The sequence below is a fragment of the Phaenicophaeus curvirostris genome, chromosome 29, assembly GCF_032191515.1.
Source record: "Phaenicophaeus curvirostris isolate KB17595 chromosome 29, BPBGC_Pcur_1.0, whole genome shotgun sequence".
NCBI lineage: Eukaryota > Metazoa > Chordata > Aves > Cuculiformes > Cuculidae > Phaenicophaeus > Phaenicophaeus curvirostris.
In genome coordinates this window covers 4,096,594-4,113,784 of record NC_091420.1, presented here as the reverse complement: position 1 = coordinate 4,113,784, position 17,191 = coordinate 4,096,594, and the positions used below count along the sequence as shown (strand labels likewise).

The 17,191-nt window shown below is 47.3% G+C and overlaps 1 protein-coding gene across 5 annotated transcripts; it reads right to left on the bottom strand.

Moving 5' to 3' along the window:
• Positions 1–255: 255 nt before the first annotated feature.
• LOC138732139 (methanethiol oxidase-like) lies at positions 256–12,335 on the bottom strand. 5 transcript variants are annotated; one of them, XM_069878535.1, is made up of 12 exons: positions 12,308–12,335; positions 7,595–7,648; positions 7,207–7,319; positions 6,276–6,461; positions 5,460–5,580; positions 4,854–5,036; positions 4,581–4,759; positions 3,860–3,938; positions 2,899–3,020; positions 2,635–2,727; positions 1,558–1,676; positions 256–1,001 (listed from the first exon to the last, which is right to left on the bottom strand). In XM_069878535.1, the coding sequence occupies exons 1-12, from the start codon at positions 12,318–12,320 to the stop codon at positions 839–841; spliced, it is 1,425 nt and encodes a 474-aa protein (XP_069734636.1). In that variant the 5' UTR covers positions 12,321–12,335; the 3' UTR covers positions 256–838. The 5 variants fall into 5 exon arrangements, with proteins under 5 accessions (XP_069734636.1, XP_069734635.1, XP_069734633.1 ...); XM_069878534.1 differs by lacking the exon at positions 12,308–12,335 and adding an exon at positions 10,230–10,260; XM_069878532.1 differs by lacking the exon at positions 12,308–12,335 and adding an exon at positions 9,868–10,222.
• Between the last annotated feature and the right edge of the window lie 4,856 nt (positions 12,336–17,191).

Here is a 17,191-nt window from a genome sequence, read left to right as displayed (position 1 = left end):
ACCCTCACAGCAAAACATTTCTCCCTAAGATCTCATCTCAATCTCCCCTCTTGCAGCTGCAAACCATTCCCCTCATCCTGTCCCTGCACTCCCTGATCAAAAGCGGAAGCAAAGGAGGCTCCAGCACAAAGAAATTACTCACCTAAGAACTTTTAGATGAATGATGTTACTTTCTGGAATGACCTCCATTTTCTGTTCTTTGAAACAGGAAATGCTGAAATGCTAAAAAGAAGGAAAATAATGTGCAGCCCCACCTGACTGAAACTATTTTATTGTGTTTTTTTATAACACCAGTGCACAAATGTTAAAATGTAACCCAGCCATGGAAACGTGCGGCTTCAGATCAGATACGTGTGATTTTAATGCGGTGGCTGCTGTAAAGCGCTGATTACTTTATGAGCAAGTTAAGTTTGGCAAGGATGGGACACTCGCTCTGGGAATGCATCCTTTGCATGGGGTTATTTGGGATCAGCTTCTCCACCAACAAACCGTGCCAAGGCAAAGAGTGCACCAAACAACCAAACAGCCCTGAAAAGACTGAGGACGTTGGCCTTGAAACCTGCATCCAGCAGTGATGAGACAGGACCTTGCGAAAGGGGACGGAGGAGTGAAAATGAGGTGGATATCGTGTTCCAGAGAGATTCACTTGGCTGCCTCAGAATGAGAAGAGAGCAGAGCTTTGGTGGCTCACCCGAATAGAAGGTGAAATTTAGAGAGCAGCAAAGTTCCAGCTGAGCCAATTCACTATCAAAAAGGGAAGTGGAGGACAGGGAGGAAGGAGAGGGAGAAGAAAGAAAGAAAGAGAAAGGAACAAAAAGGAAATGGCTCCATCCAACAATTAGATCCAGATATCAGAGGTGCAGTCTCCACCAGGGTAACGGATCTCATGAGCAAGGACCGGCCCATCAGGCTCCTTCCCAAAATCCACTAGGAAGTTTTTATTTGCTTTCAATCCACCTTCTTCAGTATCCACGTCTATCTGCAGCATAACAGAGCCTTCCCTGGAAAAGAAAGCAGATACGGTGTTGTTCTGCTGTTCTATATTCGTCAGGATTTGTCTGTGTTTAATATAAAACAGAAAGTATCTCGGGTTCAAATGGGCCCGAGCAGTCTCAAAAGGGAGTTACGCTGCCTCCGTGAAACCTGCAACCTCTGAGTGAAAATCGAGAGCTACGACTAGTTAGGAAGGAGCAGGGAGGCTGGACTCTGCCCTCCTGTGGCCACCTGCAAGATCATCGCCTTCCTTTAATGAAAAATAAAAGCCATGCTGATATACCCAAAGGCAGCGTGGGAGCACCACGGATTGCAGGAGGCTCAGACACATTCCCTGGTTTCTTCCCATTCTCATCGCCTGTCGAACAATTGTAGTGTGGGCAGCCCCCGGTGGTTTGTGCCTGCTAGGCAGGGACAGATTCTTACAGGTTGGTGGTTGGCTGTGTATAAAGAGTTGCTGGGTTCAGCCTCCCCGCGTGGGGACTTTGCTCTGTACCAGCTGGGATACTCGCTAAGAAAGAAATGAGCTTGTACCAAAACCCTCGTTGACTCAAGTTTTCTTACTTGACAAGATCTGGGTAGAACTGCTTGTCCCATCCACTGTAAAGAGAGGTGCTGACGTACAACCGCTTCCCATCCAGGCTGAGCTGGATCATCTGAGGTCCACCTGCCACCCTCTTGCCCTAAAATGATAACAGAGAACAAAGCACTCAAGACAAGCTGCCACAGAGGCTGATCAGAAGAAATGAAACAGCAAGGAGAAACAGCACAGTACGGCAGCTCTGCTGCTCAGGGACCATCCAGCACTCTGGGATCCCTGACAGAGGAGCAGCAAACCCCCAACTGTAGAGAGAGAACAGTTTTTAGTGGCAGTCTCACTCCTTGCTACCAGGGAGCCCCAGTGCCATTTCGGATGAGTTCCATTCAGTTCACAAAACCAGCAATTAAGAAAGTGAGGGCTCAGGGTTCTGGTTGTGCGCTGGGATGGGAGCATCAAGAATCGAGCAGGAGGTGGTGGCACAGCAGTGTCAAACAAGAACACATCCACACTAGGAAGAGAAGGAGCACGTGGAACTTCCTGAGTCCTTTCCATGGCCCACACATCAGTATCACAGGCACATTTGGTTCATGCACATCCCACCAGACTTTGCATAGGGTGCTGCCCAATAATATTGATACACATTAATAAAGTCCAGAGACATCGATGCCCTTCCATTGTTCTGTCACGATGCTGCGTGCAATCGAACTCTTTCCACGCGCATATATGCTGCAGCGTGAGCTGGTTTAGTGATAAGACCATCAAAGATGCAACCATTGGTTCTTGAACAACTACCAGCAGCAACAACGGCAGTGTGATGAAGACACACTCACTAGCTTTACATTAGCAAGCTCACAACAGCAGGGAAGATGTAATTACACAGGCTTGGGTACACTTGAACAGCTTGCCCAATTCCACCAGGGACCCAGAACGTTTCCAAGCTCCAGCTCATGCTGAAATGGGATCCTGGCTGGGCTGTAAGCCAAAGTATCAGCCGGCGCAGGTACGGCTTTGGATATCGTGCCCACAACTGAGGTTAGAGATATTTCAGAACGGAGCACAACTAGCAGAGCACTGGCAATGCACGTGTTAGGAGAACTTACTTTGATCACAAAGGGGTCTGGCTGACACTGCAGTTCCTTGTCTTCCACTACAGTTACTGGCCCTCCTTTGGTGATGCTGCCTCCCAGGAACACCTGTATCCCAGGTAATGGGGGAGAACAGGTGTCAAGTATCAGAGGAATGTAAAAGCAATACAGTGACAATTCCAAAGCAGCAATAAATTGTTGCTTTTCCCTTTTAAAATAAGAGGAAACAAGAGGACTGTACCACCCTTGTACACAACAACTTTTCTGATGCTGCCTTACCTGCCCCACCAGCTTGGGCTTGCGGGTGTTGGAGATGTCGTACTGGCGGATGTCTCCATGCAGCCAGTTGCTGAAGTAGAGGAACCGGTCGTCCAGCGAGATGAGGATGTCGGTGATGAGACCTTCAAGAAAACACTCAGTAGCAAAGTCATGAAATGCACAGCACCAGCAACAAACGAGACCACAGGCTATTATCTCTCAAAATCCTTGTCACAGTGGCCTCAGAAGTGTGCGCTAAGATATGGGTTGGACAAACATGGTCATCCTTGGAAGCCCAGTGCCTGCTCGAAGGCAGTTCAGGCTCTACCAGCAATCCCAGGATCTTTCCTGGATGCTGTGAGTTCATGGTGAAAGACTCAAACTCCAGATATCTTTCTAGAGAAGCTGATCCAGGCGTAATGCAGTGCAAGAGCAGCGGTCTGGCAGCCTCCTACCTGGTGGCTCATAAGCAAGTTTGTTCTGGTTAATGAGGACATATCACACAAAGAACCCAAACAAGAATCTCATGCTTTACAAAGGAAGTGTTTGTCACTTAAGAGTAAGATTCTGCAAAAAGCTACGCTGCATCAGGGCACTGAAGAGGACCACACAGCACCTTCCAGTAAAGGGGCTCCAGGAAAGCTGGGAAGGGGCTCCTGATCAGGGAGTGCAAGGATAGGGTGAGGGGAACGGTTTGAAGCTGCGAGAGGGGAGATTGAGATGAGATCTTAGGGAGAAATGTTTTCCTGTGAGGGTGGGAAGGCCCGGGCCCAGGTTGCCCAGAGCAGGGGTGGCTGCCCCATCCCTGGAGGGGTTCAAGGCCAGGTTGGATGGGGCTTGGAGCCCCTGATCCAGTGGGAGGTGTCCCTGCCTGTAGCAATGGGTGGGACTGGGTGGGCTTTGACGTCCCTTCCCACTCAAACTGTTCCATGATTCTATGACTCTAGCAACCCCTTTCTTTTCCAAACCTCCTCACACTCACCAGGCATATCAGGGAGCAGCCATCCTTGCACCTTCTTGCTGGGTACTTCAATCACCTTCTCTGCCGCCCAGTCTCCTTTCTGCAGAAGGCACAGGAGAGAACACAGCAGTGTTATGGCCTTGACATTAGCCCAGAGGGCTAAGCTGAGTGTGACAGAGGGAGGAAAAGCAAACAGTGTGATTCATTTAACAGGTCTTGTACAGAGGTGATACACACCCTGCAAATAAGTGCTACCAGGGGTGAGGATGGGAACTGTAGTGCCTGCGAGAATGTTAGTGATTACACCATTCATCTCAAACAGAGCACTGTAACAGTAGAGCTACAGAACTGCTGATCTCCTGCAGCTTGGTGTCCTGTTATCACTGCGGACAGGTGAGCTGGACGCAGGGCTGATGGGCCAGCACTGTGATCTCTTAAGCTCTGCTTTCTTTTAGGATAAGACTGCTGAGGATTTGCCTGCTGGACACTAGCAATTCAGCTGCAGAGATGCCCAAACCAACTGCAGTCACTGAAAGGTGAGAGGCTGCACAGCAGCTTCAGGAAGCCACACAATAGCTTGCAGGCTCGCTGCTGTTACAAGTTCTGCTCTCTGACACAGAATTAGACTGGAATTAGGAGCCACCTCTTTTTTTCAATCCGAATTCTGTCTCCTGAATGGTCAGTGGGGTTTCGACACAACTGGGTTTGAGCTTCTCTGTTTGCCACAGCTTTCATGACTCACCTCCGTCTTGTAGAACCGATGCACTGTACCACTCAGAGCACACCCCACAAATCCTTCTGCAGCATCTGGATTGTGGAGGAATCGGATTTCCAAAGGTATGGAGCCCTTCCCCAAGTCAATCTTCTGTATGCAGGTGCGAGTGTTCCAGTCCCACACGTTAATGTGGCGGCCATAATGCCCTAACAGGTCAAGTCAGAGAGAAATAAGCACAGAGACATTATCTTAACAAAAAAACACTTTGACTTTTGAGTGTTTAAACAAACACTCCCTCACCTCTCTCTACATCAGCTGGGTTGAACCCATTGGCCAAAAGTTTTGGGACTCCCCACTCAGTGCTCATCAGGACGTTGTGTCGTGGCTGGTACCAGAAGTCATAGCCCAGGGCGGGCACCTTTTCCCCGTTCCCCCAGTTTCCCTTCACTTCAAAGGTCTCTCCATCCAGCAAAATAAAGCTGCCTGATAGAAAACCAGAAAAGATTGTTGGAAGACGTTCACGTGGATTCACAGCTTTGAATTAGATAAATAATACATCAATATTTAAATGCCTATTTTCTAAAAACTCTGCAAAATGCAACCCTGTGCTACTAAACATGAGAGTGAATTGACTTTAGCGATAGATTTGAGAGACTGAGGCATGGAAGCTGAACTCATCAGCAGAGTCTCCACACCAGATCTGAACTGCTGTGCCAGGACAATGTCCATGTGGGTCCCTGTGACTGAAATATCTATTCTATCATTACAGAAACAGCTGCTGGAATGGATTTGTGCACAAAAGCACTGTACACCCTTAACAATGCTTCTGGCTTTGAGCCTGTACTTTGGAAGCACAACATTTCTACACGATGGACACTTTTCCAGAGTACTGAAGGGGATCAATACCTTTTCCATTGCCAGAAGGTTCTCCAAGACAGCTGATTAAGATGTCACCACTGCCCAGACAGTGCGAGGTGTGAGGATTTGCCACATTGCCCTTCCAGAACAGCTCCACAGGTTCAACAATCTAAAATGAGTGCACACACAGCACGGTCACCTTCACTGCCATCGCTACAGAATACAGTTCTAATCCTAAGAGTTCAAGTTTCAAAGAGTGAGGAAGGGGTAGGAATGGCATTTGTGGAGGAGGACTGTTTAAAGAAACCCGCTATGTTTTTCAAGTACCTGCCACCTCCTGCTCTCCACTCTGCCCAGTAACACAGCACCACCCAAGACATTTATTTGTTCTTCTCACAAACATGAACAGCAAGAGGAGAGCGGTCAGAGTTGTTCCCTCTTGTGCATCAGGAAGGCACCGACATCTGCATTTGTTTTATTTCGTATCAGTGGCAGAAACCGCTCATGAACAAAATTCACTGTGCAAGAAGAGCCCTTCGGGGGTTTTATTCCACTGCGTTAATAGTTAAAGGCTGGCAAGGTTCTACAGAACTGCAGGCAGGGGAGTGGAAAAAAAGTTTCCTTACATCTCACATCATGACTCATATTCCACGTTTACTCCAATTTCTTTAGTGCAAGATTTTTGTGTGTAGTTTATCAATAAACTGTAAGAGTTTCAAAACTCACACAAGTTCCTAATGCTTCACAGAAGTTTCCATGACTGCTCTGCCTCTCCTGTTGTAGTGAAGTTGGGATCCATAAAATCCCCTTTTCTTGGTCAAAATGTAAGAAATAAACCCCCAGCTTACAGTCACCTAAACACACCTTATGGATTCTAGGTGCTCGCATGTCTGTTCCCACGTCCACCACATAAATTCGAGAAGAGATCAGACTCGGCAGAATCAGACGATTTCTTCTCTTCGTGGCATCCCCAAAGCAGCTGCTACAGGCATTCCACCCAGAATGATGGAGCTCGTCCTTAAGGTTCGGCATGGGCAGGCGATGGATCACCTACACAGTCAAGAGAGGGAGAGCTAAGAGTCAGCCTGGTACAGTTTTTCCCCCAGGCACAGAAACAAGTCCTTATGTCAAAGCATAAATTAATAAAAGAGCAGAAGGAAGCTGCTGGTTGTTATTCAGGAAGTGGCTTCAGCCTGAGATACGCAGAGCTGAAGTTATGAAGTGGAGGAAGAAAGCTGGACATCGTGAGTGGAGCACTTGTTCAATGTAGTGCACTATTAAATTAATCCAGTTCTTTGAAAGACTCACTAATTAAGGAGAAACAATAGAAAACCAATCAGTTGTGATGTGCTGCAAATCTCTGGCTTTACAAGATCAACCTGATCACCCCAGGGCTGCAGCAAACAGACCTGACAGCTTGCACTCTTGCTTTGGATTTTCACTTTTCTTCTGCCTAACCAAGAGCAGCTGTCAGGTTACAGCTAAGTTTTATTGAAGTTCAAGGAGCTTTTTTTCCTCCACAATAAAACCCAAACCCCTCACCTTCTAGAGTTTAATCATCACAATCAGTATAAATCAGCAGTGAGGTTACAAAAAGAACCATCGAGATACCATTCACAAACATGCTCTGAAGTGCCTTGAGACCGTCCAGATCAGTGTTAGCACTGAGTAACCCAATAGCATAAACAGCAGCAGATTTGATACATTCTGCTAGATCCACAAATATTGATTTGGAAACGACGATGTGAACCCACCCGCCACCCTTGGAAATCGAGCACGGGAACCACAAAGGTACCTGGCAATAGTGCGGGGACTTGGGGTTGACATCCACAGTGGCCAGGAAGTCAGGCTTGTCTATCCCAGTGTTCCTGTAGATACAAGGCAGGTACACAATCTCCTCCCGGGGACCTTTCCAGGCAGAAGTTGGTTCATGCAACAAAAGAAAACATTTTTACAAAAATCTGTGATTAACTTCAAAAGAATCTTCTCTGGATTTAATCTCTCCCTCCATAAACTGTGACTCTCCCTGGGCAGCTGGGCCTCAGCATTTCCATTTCAAGGAGGAACAACAGCAGCGTATGGTGCGAGCGGCCAGACACTGCCAGGAGAAAGCACTTATTCCCACCCAACAACGGTTCCTTTCCTGATGGCCTGAGTTTAAGTGAAGTCATTGCAGTACTTGCCTTTCATGGCATCCAGAGGACTTGCGTATCCCGGACCACATCCTCCGCATTTGGCTGTCGGGAGACAAGAAGAAGTGATTTTAATTTCCAAATAATTTCAGAGCTTTTCTCTAAGAGGACACCGGGTTTGCATTTCAAGACTCTTGTGAGACCTCATCTGAAGCATCGTGTCGAGACAGCGACGCTGTCTTGTGGAGAGCAAAGGAATTGAGGAACCCAGTTCAGCTTCCTTTGCTCTGTATTATTTGTGTCTCTCTATCTGTTCTGCTCCTCTCTTTGGAGAGCAGGAGGACAGCAAATCAGAGGCAACTGCCTGGTCCTTTGTGAGCCACTAGCAACAATCCACAGGCCACCAGAGAACTCCACACAAACGAACGCCTGGGGAGATTTTGCTGCGCTTATAACAGCTGAAGATGCGTAAGCCATCCTTGCCCACGTGAAGCAGAATGAGGGACGCTCTGCAGCTTTCCATCTGCTCTGTAAGGTATGGACTAAACAGAGGCAGCTCTTCATGTCAGAAATGTTAAAGAGCCTCTCTGATGGCAGCAAAGGCCCCATGCTCTTGGGTGGCAGTGAAGAGTAAAACATTCTCGCATTTTTGGGGCACCAAGTTGTACCACAGCGCCAAATAAAATCACACGCTATACCAGATCATGGAATGATGGCTGGATCTCAGCCCAGCAGCCGCAGCATGGACGGCCCAGACGCTGCATAGTTCATTCATCCCTGAGCCCCCTCAGCTCAGAATAAAAACACTCCTTCATCAGGCAGGGGATAAAGATCCTTCTCTGCCTTTTCAAGGCAGAGCTCCTCAGTATTGAACTGCTCCTCAGCATCCAACTGCTGAGCTCCTCAGTGTTGGGAAACAGATCATCCCAAAGGGCAACAAATACTGGGAATAGTGATACAAGCAAGATTTAGGAGATGATTCTATGAAAAGCTTCTGAAAGTAGCTATTTCTTTAAAAAAGAAAAAGAAGAATGAAAGGTCAACCCATTTCTACTGAACTGATCAGTGTGTTGCAAGTTTTGAAGCCTCTGAGGAAGCTGCAGCATAGGCAAACTGTACTCAGGGTAACTCGGAGTCAATTCTAGCCTGGATAATGTGGTGTATAGATTTACAACAATGGTCAATAGCATCATAAAAAAAAATACCACCTGATACAGGGCAGGTCCATAGCAAATTCAGTGACTATTGACACAAGGAGGCGTTCTTTGATGGTTCGGCTTTAGCAGTGTGAAATGAAGGAGAGCAGCAGACATTGAAAAAGGCAGGCAGAGCTGGTTTAGGGTCTGACTGTGCTGAATGGCTGAAATTCACACAGCCAGGAACAAAGAACCAAGTACCTGAGCGGTTCCAGCCACAGGGCAAGACCCAGAGCAGCAGAGATGCCAGCTGTGCATCCTGCCTGGAGCACCAGGCCTTTCCCTCCTCACAAATTACGCAAGCAGACTTTACCCATCTGTTAAATATTGAAGAGCAGTTCAGGACTCGCCCTCCCATCCGGCCAAGAACGAACATATCCAACCCTGTGACCACTTCCTGACCACTGCGTTCTGCGAGCGGCATGGTGCAGCTTGCACTGACTCATTACAAACTCTTCCAGCCCACCAGGACCCTTCAGACACATCCAAAGTTATCTTAGGTTACAAACTGAAACTCAGAGCTTGTTAGAAAGCGAAGCAGAACAAACGCCACTGCACCTTTAGCACTGACAGAGGCACGAGAAGTGAAATGTACACTCCAGGCAGAGAAACCCCGCCAGATACTTTGGCTGAGCCCGAATCAATAGTTTTGTCTGTGCAATAACAGCTTTCCCTGCCCCCCCCCCGCCCAAGATCTACAGTCTTACCCTGCATGTGAGGTCACAGGGTAAGTTTCCCCTTACAAATCACGCAATAATAGATTCACATGCAAGAAACCTGCCATCTGTTTTAGTGCCTCTGTATCAAAAAATGAAAATCCATAAAAACTACATGGTCTATAAAAAAAACTGAACAAACCCAAGCAAACAGTTAAATTGGAGTCCTCAGCTTCCCGACAATCTTCACGCTCCCTGCAAACCAGAGCAGCGAGCCCAAACGCTGATTTCAGTTCCCAGACGTTGAAGTACGAGGAGATTTAATGGTGGTGCAAAAGGCATTTACAGAGAGTTTACAGCTCCATATTTGAAACCTCAGGAGTTCGACAGTTTAAAGAACCTTTTGGTAGTTGGAGGAAATGCTGAACTTCAGCCCCGTGTTTCTGCTCACCAGTGTGCTGTGCAAACGAACCCACGGGCGCTAATGAACCCACAGACCCCTGCAGATGGGTTTCCCGGTGCAGAGTTGTAGCCAAAGTAGCAGATCCCGATGAGATCCACGAGCTGGTTCTCTTACCCATGTCGGATCGGGTGTTCGGGCTGCTTGGCGTGCGCGAGAGGAAACACGGCGGCCTGGGCTGGATACTGCGAGGCAAGAGCTGCCTGGAGAGGCTCAGATATAGAGGACTGAGGGGGCGGGCAGGAGCAGGAGAGAGATTGCCAAGGGGAGGATCCAACGGATAGGGAGAGAAATCCAGCTTCTCCTTCCTGGGAGAGCAGAGGAGGCTGTCAAAGCTCTGCTTGGTCCCCATCCTCTGCTGCTGCGCTTCCCACCTGCTCTGCTTTCCATTCCAGAGATGAGTGTCTAGGGATTTCCCACCTGAGCAGCCACTGAACACTTTCCAGCAGCAAAGGGGAATCCATTGGGCTGAAAACCTCTTGCTCTGGGCAATGTTTCATGTTCTCCTGGTGTCAGCATGTGCCAAACCAGCTCCAGCTCCCAGAGCAGCTGGTTTGGCAGGCAGTGGTGGTTTTAACACTTCATGGCCCTTGTCAGCTGCCCTGAATATTGGAAAACCTGGATTTCACTCTTTATTCCATCTGGTATTCTGTGAAACTGTCCATAAGAACCAGTCTATTATTTCCCACTGATTTTTTACAGGATAGCTCTTTTTTCCCAGGTAAAGTCACCTCTGCCACTTCTAAAACCTCCTTGAGAGAGGGCAGCATGTTTTACAACCCTTGTCCTTTACATTAAAGCCACCGGAAACAGCAGAAAAACCGAAATGTTGGAGCTATTTCAACAATTCCCACACTAAGCCAAAAGTGCCAGGAGAGCTGATAAACCACCTCGAACCAACCGGTCACTTTGATTTCTGCAGTGAACAGAGCTTTTTCTTCCCGAACACAAACCAGATGGTAACTTGTTCGCCACTCCAGGCTGCCAGTGCAAGACTTTGTGCAAAGAAATTACCGCTCAAAAATGCTTTTCTCTAAGTTTGGGGCTCACTCCTCCAGGGTTGCAGTCTGGTTGCCTGATGGGCCATCACAGTCACATCTCTCATCCCATCTGAGAGACTAACGGCTTCAAAACAAACATTTTCAAGATAATTTCTTTTAAAAAGGATATTTTCATTATCTCTGCCCACAAATCCTTAGTGTCAGTTGGACTGTTCCTCTTTGATTAAGTGTCTCATGTGTATCTACCCCTCTTTCTGGTCGTTCCCTCCTCAGCTACAGCTTTGTCTATCCCACAGTTCCTCCTCTTGTCATGTTTTCATTTTAAAACACTACTTCACACATGAGCCTCAGCCTGTGGGTTTTTAAGCTACTATTAAAAAATGTGAATAATTTATTTCATAGACTCAGGAGACTCTGCTCTTAGGAGATGCTGTGAAATGATAACTGAAGAGCCCCCTCGGCAAAGGGCATTGGAGAGCTCTGATCCCTCACTCAGACCTGTGCATCTGAGAACTCCATGGGTGCCAAGGGGACCCCAAGGCCAATCAGGAGCTCACAGATATCACTTCAGTCTCAGGATCTACAGCCTAAAATCAAGGCAGGGTGGGTGGGAATTCAGCCATTCCCAGCAGTGACCTCCTGCTGCTGCCACTGAAATCGCCATGAGTTTCAGCTCTTGAGGTCAGTGCGACAGTCAGGCCTGTCTGCATCTGCTGAGGTCCCATGCAAGGAATAAGGCAGAGCAGGGGAAGCACATAATGCCAACAGCACAAGGATGTGCAGTAGTTACTTCTGTTTAAGTTATCTGATCGGACAAGGAACGTGTTATTGCTCAGGATGGAAATCACATTATATTAATCCATCAGTACCCCTGGCTCACACCTCCTGCCACCGTGGAGCCAGTGGGATTCACCACGCCACTCGGGATGTGCCCAGCACAAACACAAACCCAGAGAGGCCAAGGTGAGTTTAGGCACACCCGGTGGCTTTGGAAAAGCTCTTGGAGGCAGCCAGAAGCTGGGAAGTTGCAGAAGCAGCGCTCGAGGTTAAAAGAACTGCATGCCAAAGGGAGACATGGGGAAGAGCCTGGTGGAAATGCAAAATAGGACTGCATCAAAAACCCCAGACCAGCAGCCAGAAAGACCTTCCCCTCATCCTTCGTGGGCTGACTTGCACCTTTTTGGCACCTTCTGAACAGCTCGTTCTGCCGTGACCCCTGAGCTGCGCCTCAGCCTCCTGCAACACCCCAGGCAAGCGTGAGCCTGGGTTTGTACCGTGCATCTCACAGTGTGATCTCTGAGACTGGCAAACATACCTTGTCAAAGCAGAATGCTTTTATCAGCCCACCAGCATGCCCTGTCTTGCGAGATAGGCAGAATGCATCGCTGGATTTATCATGGCACGAGACAAATACATAGGGAGGGCCAAGTACATGTGTTCCTGGCCCATACCTTTTGATGGCATCCGAACTCCAAATTATGCTCCAGGTAAATTCTGATTTGGATCAAAACAACCTGAGTAGATGGTTTATCTCGTCTGTTGCTTCACATGCCAAGGATTCCCCAAGAGCCTCACTCCTCTGTTCCACATGGTGTTCCTTAAGGGCTGCATGGGAGAGAGAACTCAGTTTTCCCCTCAGAGCAAGCCTGGAAACACAGGATTACATAATTCTTGTCCCACCCTGACTTCTCATTACATTTCATGAGCAATGTGAAATGAGTCCAGGTGTCAAAGCCAGGATTTCAAATGTCCTTACTCTTCTTCCTCTTTGTAAGGCTCTGTACTGTCCATTCCCAGCAATTCCCCAGCTCTTCAGAGGTTTGATCCAAACTCTTCCAAGGCAGAAACTATTGTAACAACTGTTTCGGTGACAAATAGAACAGAACAATAATCTGTAAGCTGTCTAGTTTGACTAATGTCCTGTATCTCCCGCTATGGACAGCATGCAGAACGTCGGGTCCCTCGTCCATTACTGAGAGCCCTTCTATAAAACCACAATAAAAAGAACAAATTATGTGTATTAACCATTATAAATTGGATTAGGCATTATCAAAAAGTCCACGTAAAACAACATGAAAACAGAGTCAGAAATTATTTCTTCACTGCCCTGGACAAATTTCAAGCGTCCATCTGTCAGCCTTTCCATCTGCCTCACACTTCTTGAACTCAGTGATGTGTTTACAGAATTAAGCAACTCAAAGTTATGTGTTTGTACATGTTGTCCTGCGAAACCTCTTCAGGAGTAGGATAAGGACCTTTACATTGCACTCATATTTCTATCCATGGCACTGAATAAACACAAACATCCCAGCCCTGTCTCCAAAACAAGAACACAAGAACAACAATCTAAATGTCATTGTCAAAGAGCACAGCAACCAGGAAACCCCTGGGGGGCATTGGGCTTGGTTGGTAGTTTGAAACCAAGGTCTGATCCCTTTAATGTTTATGAAAACCTTGTGTCAGTTTAAATTAATCTTTACAAAACAGGCAAAACCTTGCAAACCTCAGGCAAAAAAGCCACAAAGGACATTGCCCACGTGCAGGTGATCGCATTTAAAACAGCAACGTTACTGCTTTCTTCTCCTGATTGTGTAGAATGTGCTGAAGCAAAGGAAAAAAGAAACACAAACAAACACCGCAAGAAAAGAAACCAAACCAAACCAAAAAAAGGGGACAGATTCCTTCACCTCTGAGGATGGGGAAGGAAAATCCCACATGACAAGTGAGAGTCAGCTCACCAACAGGCACTGGGAAAGCCTCCCCGCACTAGCAGGGTGAGGGTGGAATAAGACCTGGTGAAGAATTACAATCAGGAACATTGAGGCCGTTGTGATTGCAAAGCCAAGCACTCCTTGATAAAAGCTATAGGTAAGGGTGTCGATATAAATTAAATTCAATCCCCTTTAATGCTGCCATAGTGTATATTCAGCTGCCTTTTAAATTTGCATTGTAAATCTCATATTGTGAAATACCTCACATTATTTTTTCATTATACACCTCACTCCATTCATGAGCAGGTAACACATTTTTAACCAAGAATATTTAGTCCATAACCTCAAGCTTAGCAAGAACAACACCAACACTTTCCAGAAGACAAAACAAGAGTCAATCACAGCCTGCCTTCACAGGCTGGAACAGAGAAACAGACACCACTCACCTTCCCCTCGCTCCCATCGTCCAACAGTTTGTTAGACCCTGCAACAACTGGAAGAGCCCCAGCCTATAATTATCAAGAACAAACCACAGCACTCCAGTTTCTGTCTGTGATAAGAGAAGACTTTGTTCAAAAGAGAAGCGGAAGAGAACACGTTTCTTGGTCAGAGTGAGGAGTTTGATGTTGTGCCTCACGATTTCTGCCTAACGAAACATCAAGCTCATCCCAAACCACTGTCAGATTGGTGTAAAAGTATCTACAACACTCTAAAATGAAAATAAAAAGCAGCTGTTTAACCAGAAGGGTGTTTTGCTGGAGCTCTGTAGAGATCTGCTCTGGATCCCTCTCAATGGATCATTTCACTGCCATATCATGTGTGAATCAGAGAGCAAGGGCATTCAATTGCAAACAACAGTGAGAGTATCAACTACAATGGGATTATGAAAAGGAAGGGATTATGAAAAGGTGGAGAAATGCAGAAGTGGAAAGTTTTTTTTCCCAAAAGAGTTCTGTCGGTATCAGGATCAGCCAGGAAGCCAGAGATGTCTCGTGCAGTTTAAACAACTCTTTCAGAATTCTGTCTCAGTTGGTCTATCCAGATATTTTTTCCTCATCTTGTGTGGACACGGAGGGAGGCTGAAGAGCATTTGGGCAAGCTTGCGTCACACCAGCACGGACACAGACCTGGATGCATTAACGGATAGGTTGGCAAAGCAATCACCTGCAGCACAAATGCTAAGAGTCGCCTTCCACCATCACTGATATTTGCAAACCACATCATTGTCCTCAATTGTGAGATAAAATGCAGCATCTGTACAGCAGTTCAATTGGCAAATAGAGTTAAATATTTCCATGTGTAATGACAAGTGCTGCTTTTGACAACTTTCAAATGTTCTCACACTCTTACCACAGAGATTCTGTTAAACCCACAGCCCTGCCATCCGAAGTGGTCAGTGTTTCTGTTTGAGAGGCGATGCACTGAGCCTCATGGTTATGGAGACTTCGTGGCTGGAAGCTGAAATGAATACAAAATCATTTTTAATAATTCCATAATGTTTAAAGAAATTGTGTCATCTTGGAGACCCGATCTTTTACTTCAGGGTTGATAATACGGAAATGACAACAACCAGATGTTCAGCAAAGCTGCAAAGGGAAATCTCAGCTGGGACTTGACAAGACAAACAAAACCAGCGATTAAAGAGACAGACATTTTTATAGCCACAACAGCTTCCCGCGGAGAAACATCTTGATCCCGGGCCAAATCCCAGAGTTTTGTAGGCTCAAGGCCCCTGACTCTGGTTTTATTAAGCCCTCCCTTGAGCAGGTTTCTTCAGCAGTGGCAGGTTATTTGCATAAATAATTATCTAATAGTTAGTAGGTAATATTGTCATCCTTTCAGGACCATAATATCAGCTGTCAGTAAAATTTGTCATGTCTTAACAGCTTTTGAAGGAAAGGAATCCCATCCTTAGTTGTGCCTTGGTTGTTCAGTTGGGCTCTCTCAAGAACAGAGCCCTGTATCTACCAATGTGCTGGGCTGTGCATTAGCAAACCTCAAATATTTGGTATTCTCTGAAATGAAATGTTTAGGTTTGATCTGTCTTGTTATTTACCCCTGTTACACAAACATACACTGAAAGAATAGCCTATATTTGTGATAATTGTGTGGCCAAACAGCTCCAAATCCTCCATGGGAACTATGGGATTTCTTTTGCTCACAGGGCAGCTGCTTTCCAAAAGGGAGCATCTTTATAAACAAAACCCCCCGCACATCCCTCTAAGCGTTACCAAAGTCCCTTTTTCCTCCCACCGTAACAGCTCATTTCAGGAAAAAGGGAAAGAAAAAAAAAGGGGGGGGGGGTAAGACTTAAAAGCTCCCTCAGTGCCCAAACAACCAAACAAGTACTGCTCACCTCCCCACAAGACATTCAAACAGCTCAACAGGTTTTTACCCTCAAAAATGGAAATATAAGGGGTTTTAAGGATTCTTAGCCATCGTTTCAAAGACAGGAGTGGCGTTTGAGGCTCACACATTAGGTAGATGTGTGGTTTAACCATAACCAGTAACTCCTGGTGAACCGCTCCCATCTGACAGCGCCAGCTAGGCTGTACAGGAACGGCAGCGGGCACGGCGAGAAAGTTCCTACACATCCGATTAACACACAACAATTTTGGAGAGACAGGACAAAGTTATAGCCATAAACTAATGAAAATCCATGCTCTGTGCTACACCTTGTAAATGGAAGTGAGTTACCACATATTTGAGAATTAAATTGAGCATGGAACCACTTAAGAAGCATCCTCGGGCATCACAGTGACCCGTTTGTGCAAAGCATTAAAGAAAAACATTTAATGTCAGATTCCCCAAACCTGGGTGTTTGAGGTGAAACATCACAGGGTTTGGGCTGCAGCAGGAGGTTGGGGAAAGCATTTTGGGAAGAGCTGGAGATATTCACTTCAATGGGTTTTGAAAAAACTAAATACAAAGTTCAGGCAGTAAACCAAAACTTCGCCGGTAAATACTCGCCACTCACAACATCCAAATCCCATTTATAAACTTAATTCATAGAATCAAAGAATGGTTTGGGTTGGAAGGGACCTCAAAGCCCATCCAGTGCCACCCCTGCCCTGGGCAGGGACACCTCCCACTGCATCAGGGGCTCCAAGCCCCATCCAGCCTGGCCTTGGACCCCTCCAGGGATGGGGCAGCCACCCCTGCTCTGGACAACCTGGGCCCGGGCCTCCCCACCCTCAGAGGGAAGAAATTCCTCCTTATGTTTTGCCCAGGGGTTGGGGGGGGCACTGGGGGGGAGGGGGCAGCGCTGGGGAGGCAGCACTGAGGGGCTGGTGGGGCGACAATGAGGGGCCAGGGGGATATTGGGGGGGACACTGGAAGGGGACACTAAGAGGACACGCTGAGAGGGCTGGGAGTGGGCACGAGGGGGTCACCGAGCGACACGCCGGGGGTGCTGGAGCCCGCCGCCCGCCCTCAGCCCCGACCCCCTCCCGGCGCCCTCGGCGCGCGCCCCTTCCCCCCAACCCCCCGGGCAGTGACGTCACCGCGCCGCGCGCCAATCCCCGCACCTCCCCGCCGTCCAGGAGGAAATGACGTCACCGTATCCCTCCGCCGGCCGGGTCCCCGTTTTTTGTGTGTATGTGTGTGTGTGTGTGTGTGTGTGTG

What these genes read in the sequence shown, in the direction of transcription:
- LOC138732139 (XM_069878532.1), bottom strand. Translation starts at nt 10,207, where the DNA reads ATGGGGACCAAGCAGAGCTTTGACAGCCTCCTCTGCTCTCCCAGGAAG. An exon ending in GGGTTCATTAGCGCCCGTGG is followed by an intron (nt 7,649 to 9,867) that starts GTTCGTTTGCAC and finishes GTCTCCCGACAG; the next exon opens with CCAAATGCGGAGGATGTGGT. An exon ending in ATCGGTTCTACAAGACGGAG is followed by an intron (nt 3,939 to 4,580) that starts GTGAGTCATGAA and finishes TGCCTTCTGCAG; the next exon opens with AAAGGAGACTGGGCGGCAGA.